The sequence below is a fragment of the Electrona antarctica genome (assembly GCF_951216825.1).
Source record: "Electrona antarctica genome assembly, chromosome: 22".
NCBI classification, from domain to species: Eukaryota; Metazoa; Chordata; class Actinopteri; order Myctophiformes; family Myctophidae; genus Electrona; species Electrona antarctica.
In genome coordinates, this window is record NC_136805.1 from 13,890,788 (window position 1) to 13,897,301 (window position 6,514).

A 6,514-nucleotide genomic window follows, 5' to 3' on the forward strand; every position below is an offset into this window, starting at 1 on the left:
ATTATGTATTTGGCCATGAGGTATGTATTTGGTGAATGGGGACCCCCAGGCAGGGAATGGACTGTGGACAGACCCCCATACAATATTCATGTGAAAGTATAGTCAAAAAAAGTAAAAACTGATTTTGGTGCTATATTAACTAATTTTGCTGCATGGGGACCCCTCTGGAAGCCTCTCAAGTCCCCGGACCCCACTTTGAGAAACCTGCTCAGGGCAACCTGAGTGCAGCGACCAATGACGCAGGACCACCAGCTACTTACATTTAATTCATTTCATATAGTCAAATCATCATATAAGACAAGTAAATACTAGTCTCTGTTCCAACTTCCATACGCCCGCTGACGGAGGTGAGCGAGGCAATGTTTTGATCCAAACGCATGATTATAGTGTGTCGTAGGAAATAAACGTGTTTTTATCTTTAATTAATTACAACTTTAACTTTGAATGAACCCACCAGTGAGACAGACTGGGAGGGGGGGGGGAAACCAATGAGGGATTAAGACATGCATTCTCTCTCTTTTTACATTTTTAGTTGATAATGTGCTTTACTTTTCAATTAAAGCGCGCCCCGGGCATTAGGCCTATAGCTATATACTTCTTATCCTACAACCGGGGATTAAAAAGCCGCGGTAATGAGTGTGTAAACTAGCTGAGAATTCCCCAACAAAAGAGCCTTGGGATGCGGTCCATTGTGTCGGGGGAGGGAGGGGGGGGGGGGGGAATCATCACCTTTTCACAGTGAAATGCGCCAGGGATTGTCTCGATGCAACAGGAGGTAGGGATTAAAACAAATGGTGCACAACAAACCAGGAGAGAGAGAGAGGTTTGACGCGCTCCTCTCCTCCTAGTGGCTCCCGGCCAGGCAGCTAGAGAGCCTGTAGGGGGCGGGGCCAAGTGACACCCACAATTAAAGATGAACTTTGTGTGAACTAATTTATCTGAGGGAGCGAGAAGGTAACAGGCTGCCGACAGACCCCGTGGGAGCCTATAAAAGCCGTGGATCAACACCCTTTAGCCCTCAGTAGCAAACACAAACGCCTTACCTCGCCACACACACACACTCACCTGAACTGACTGTCTGTCTGTGCGCTCTCTACTATCTCTCTCTCTAGAACAACTTTTTTTGAGAACTAGACGCGCCGTGTTGTTGGACAGACTCCTCCACAGAATGGCTCTAAGCGCGCTGCTTGCCACATTTCTGTGCACTATCGTGCTTCCCGTCTTGCTATTTTTAGTGGCAGTGAAACTGTGGGAAGTTTACATGATCAGAGGGAGAGACCCGAGCTGTTCTGCTCCTCTGCCTCCCGGATCCATGGGCTTACCTTTCATTGGAGAGACATTGCAGCTTATCCTCCAGGTAATTTCATCTTTTTATTATTATTATTATAGCCTACTGGCTTAAAATACTTCATAAAGGAGCGTTTATATCACCTGGATGTGCCGGGCTAGAACAACTTACCTGGCAGGGGTGGATTTATATAAACAAATTAGTATGTGATTTATTGCCATCACAAAATGGCATGGTTTTTGCGCTTCCATGCCATGGTGCGTAAAAGCCTACCTTAAGGGAAGGTTAATCACAGCCGCAGGTGAAAACATGATAATATTTTGATAATATGATATGATGATATGTTGTGGCCTTCCACAGTTCTAAATCGAATTATATCTTATATCTGAAGTCCAACCTGTTGCACACGCCTGTACATTTTCTATCGCTGTCGCAGGTGTATACATGGTGAACGTATCGGCTATAGCCAATTAAGACAAAACAAATATGACGACTCTTGTTTTCAATATTCCATTTGGACATTGTTTCTAATCGAACGACTTGGTCTCATTGGTTCCAGAGGAGAAAGTTCCTGCGGATGAAACGGGAGAAGTACGGTTACATCTACCGGACCCACCTGTTCGGTAACCCCACGGTGCGAGTGACCGGAGCGGACAACGTCAGGCACATTCTGCTGGGTGAACACAAGCTGGTGTCGGTGCAGTGGCCAGCCTCCGTGCGCACCATCCTGGGCTCGGACACGCTCTCGAATGTGCACGGCGCCCTGCACAAGAGCAAGAAAAAGGTATGGGCATACATCGATCTGTGCGTTTAGCCTTTCACGTTTAAAACGGATTGCCGTTGATAACGATGTAATGTCAGTGTCTTGTTTCGTTTTTTTTGTCCTCGTGGAACAAATAAGTGTTTTAAGAGTTTTACTGACCCACGCTTCCAAGAATGCATCGTCGTGCCATTACGCGTGGACCGATTCAAATCAATTCAGAACATGTCTCGAACCAATTAGAAACGCAATTAACTGTCAATGCACAACCTGAAATATTGAATGCAATTGTAACGCACAACATTTTATTGATTGTATTAGATTTGATTAGAATATGCCTGCCACATGCGCATCGGAATTATAGCTAGTTGTTTGCGTGCGTAATGTTTGGCATTAGTAGGCAAGAAGTTATTTTTTGAGAATGCGTTCTGCAGTCTTGCACTGCAAGCAAGAATGGAAATAAAAAACATTAGCACGTCTGACCGCACGGGTCATCATTCACGAAAGCCATTACGCACCGATTAAATCTGTCTTATTTTCTTATGAAATTACCAAATGTGTATATACGACGGATCACGCTGAGGATGCAGATGGCTGTGTAGATGGAAATTAAAATCTCTCTTTCCACCTCCTTTCCTCTCAGGCCATCATGAGAGCCTTTTCCCGGGACGCGCTGGAGAACTACATCCCCGTCATTCGGGAGGAGGTGCGCGCGGCGGTGCAGGACTGGCTCCAGAGGGAGGTAGTGCTGGTCTACCCCGAGATGTTGCGTCTGATGTTCCGCATAGCCATGAGGATCCTGCTCGGTTTCGCTCCAGAACAGATCAAGACTGACGAGCAGCAGCTGGTTGAAGCCTTCCAGGAGATGATCAAGAACCTCTTCTCTCTTCCCATTGACGTGCCTTTCAGTGGATTGTACAGGGTAAGAATTAATGCATTCTATTATTTTTACTCATTCATATTTTTGAAAAAAAGGAATGGTCTAGACAAATTTGGTAATGGCAGATCTACACAGCTCACAATGCCTTGCAATGCAACACATTGTATGGGCTTGTAGATTGGCTATTTCTGTAATTCGTTATGGGACGAGGCTCACTGAAATGGTTCATGGATGGATGGATGCTTGGATGGGTTGACGGATGAATGAACGACACCATGAATGTCAGAACTGGAAGTAATAAGTCAGAACTAACAAAATGGGGCATGATGGCAAATGAAACAGTTACTCCGATGGACTATTAATTGTGTGAAATCAATCATTTTGAAGTCAACCAATGCATTAGTGAATGTACCAACAACTAGAACTTGAGTTGCATTATGTTTCATGTATTTATATCACAGTATTGTATAGACAATCGGCTCACACACACTCCTCTGTCCATCCACCCCCGCTCCCCCTCCTCTCCCTTTCCTCATCTCCTCCAGGGACTCAAGGCGAGGAACTTCATCCATGCTAAGATCGAGGAGAACATTAAGAAGAAGTTACAAGAGTCCGAGTCCAAAAACATTGATGCTCTGCAGCAGCTTATAGACAACAGCAGGAAGAGCGGGGAGCCCTTTAGCATGCAGGTAAACACACCTTCATGCTGTACTCAAACTGTGGCTTTCAAAGTTGACCCTCGGGATCAATAAAGTATTTATATTGACTTATGACCCACACTTGCTGAAAATTAACATACTGTATCCGATTTGCACTAATCTGAATGCAATTTACTAGTCGAGAATTTAAGATTTGTCTTTGAGAGGATACACTAGAAATTTTAAATGACACTAAGATTCGTGTGGCCTCGCTAAGAGCTATTGATCATAGCTTTGCCTTGGTGTAGGCTTGATGGGTGTGTACTGTGTATTACAAATTACACATTTATTTTTCAGTTGAGATACAACGGTTATGAGATGAATTAGAAATAAAATTGGCCATAACTGAACACAGCTATGTATTTATGTAATTTATTCCCCCCTTTCTTATGTGTCAGGGTGTCCTTTAAGTTTAAACTAACCTGTACGTCTTCATTGATCTGTCCCCAGGCCATTAAGGAGTCTGCCACTGAGCTGCTGTTTGGAGGCCACGAGACCACGGCCAGCACAGCTACCTCTCTGATTATGTTCCTGGGATTGAACCCTGAAGTCATGGACAGATTGAGACAGGAGATTATGGACAAGGTAACCAGACTAAACCAATTGTTTAATCCGTATTTCCTTAGCTGCACTGGCACACGTACTGTACATTAAGCATGCACTTTACCTTCTTTGACTTGCCCCTGGTTATTTTTGTCGTGTGTGTAATAGATTTGTCTGTCTCTCTCTTTCCTGCCAGGAGGAACAGGGGATGCACTTAGATAATCTCAACATCGAGGCACTGGAGCAGTTAAAGTATACAGGCTGTGTCATCAAAGAGACCTTGAGGATAAACCCTCCTGTCCCCGGGGGATTCAGAGTGGCTCTCAAGACCTTCGAACTAAACGTAAGTTGAAATACCATTTCTCCATGCCTGTTGTATTCAAGGAGGGGAGGTTGACTGCTAGTTGTCAACTCTGGCCTTTAATGTAACAGCCGCAGATCGGATCCTGGCCATAGCCACGGTGTCTGTCCACCGTCAGTGAGTCTGTAGTCTTTCCACGACATCTTCACTCAAACTACCTATAATTTCCTCTGTCCTCCCCAGAGACCCATGTTTGCTAGATAATTCCCAGTGGGCAAATTAAATATCACCCCCAATTTTCAAAAATCTGTGGGTTCTATGAGGCAGGGAAATGCTTTTATATTCAAGTTAACAATATGTTTTCAAGTTATTTCCAATAAAGTAGGCTAGTATACGCAGTATAACTCTACCTTCAGACAATGCCTGATCAACAAGCTAACAATGAATTCTTATGTTCTTAAAGGGCTTCCAGATTCCTAAAGGGTGGAATGTCATCTACAGCATCTGTGACACCCATGACGTGGCCGAGATCTTCCCAAACAAGGAAGAGTTCCAACCAGAGCGCTTCATGACCAAACTCACAGAAGACCCGTCCTCCAGGTTCCAATATATTCCGTTCGGCGGGGGTTCGAGGATGTGCGTGGGGAAGGAGTTCGCCAAGGTCCTTCTCAAGATCTTCCTGGTGGAGGTTGTAATGCAGTCTAACTGGACTCTTTTAAACGGGCCCCCCACCATGAAGACGGGGCCTACGGTTTACCCTGTGGACAATCTACCGACCAAGTTCACCAGCTACGTGCGCACGTAGACATTTGGGGAGGGGAAAAGCAGTGTATTGCTTTTTGTTTGTTTTGTTTTGTTTCCCCAATAGTTCCCATCTTACTGAAAGTCAAAGCATCAAGTACTGTATAAATGATGCACTAAGATAGTTTTGGGAACAAGTAGACAACATTTGGGAAACGGAACACACATGGCTGCATTCACATGGAGCAAGAAATTCAGGATTTGTTTTTATCTCATAAGTAAATGTGATTCCACAGCTATCTTTTTTAGACCGTAAAGAGATTTGTTCTGTGCTACAAAAAGTTACAAATGAAATCCTGCACACTCCTGTGAATACAACCACACTGGTCAATCTTTGGCATAAAGCAAATTGTACATATGAATTGTTGTAGATTAATGAGATGATACATATTACATTTTATATTTTGATATGTTAATGCTGCAGATTTGTGTATATATACTGTGTATATATATCATGTTTTTCTTTTTTTTAAGATGCGAACGAACAAAACGAGAGGCACTATATATGGTCATGGCACACTTTCCAATCAATCCAGAGGTGTATCTATGGGATGGATGTACATTTGTTTTGTAGATTCTGTTTATATAGCTTTTTTGTATCTTACCCCAACTTATTTAAATGACTTGTTTTATTGTATGGGCCTTTTATTTAATAAAATGTTTTGTGAAAAATGAATGAAACTCTTGTTTTGGCAGTTGAAAGAATCATTATTTGCAAAGAAAGATTGACCATTTAGCTACTGTTCTTTACACAGGAGGACATGATTTAATTTCAAATAATCTGAGACAAAATTGCATGAAATTAAGTGTTTCCGCTCCATTGTAAAAATGCAATTGACCTAAACGTATTTCTGTACAACTAAAGTCTTTGCATGTGTGCAATGGAGGGTCAGGGTTCGACACACATGGGAACCAGGTGTAAAGTGACCTAAGCTCCCCTAAAAGCAATAAAAGTTTACATTTGATGTGGTTCACTAAATCTTATAACTCGCCAACATAGGCAAAAGTCAATTCTTTTTGGGGGGACTCAATTAACACTGAAACAAGTTTAATGGGAACAGAATCTGTTTTACGAGGGCCAGATGCTGTGTATTTCTAACTGATCCGAGTCATGCAGAGTTGCTTCCTCAGTCTATCACCCATCAGTGACCTCGATCAGAGCACAGATAGTGTGCTTAACAAAGTCACAACACTCCCTCTTGGCCCGGTCATGAACTTAACCCATTTGCAATATCAAACATTA

The 6,514-nt window shown here is 43.1% G+C and overlaps 1 protein-coding gene across 1 annotated transcript; it reads left to right on the top strand.

Moving 5' to 3' along the window:
• Window positions 1-954: 954 nt before the first annotated feature.
• Window positions 955-5,963, top strand: cyp26a1 (cytochrome P450, family 26, subfamily A, polypeptide 1). The gene is made up of 7 exons (XM_079492710.1): window positions 955-1,357; window positions 1,848-2,072; window positions 2,692-2,970; window positions 3,474-3,617; window positions 4,077-4,211; window positions 4,366-4,512; window positions 4,934-5,963. Exons 1-7 carry the CDS (start codon window positions 1,169-1,171, stop codon window positions 5,273-5,275), a joined length of 1,461 nt encoding a protein of 486 aa, XP_079348836.1. The 5' UTR covers window positions 955-1,168; the 3' UTR covers window positions 5,276-5,963.
• Window positions 5,964-6,514: the final 551 nt, after the last annotated feature.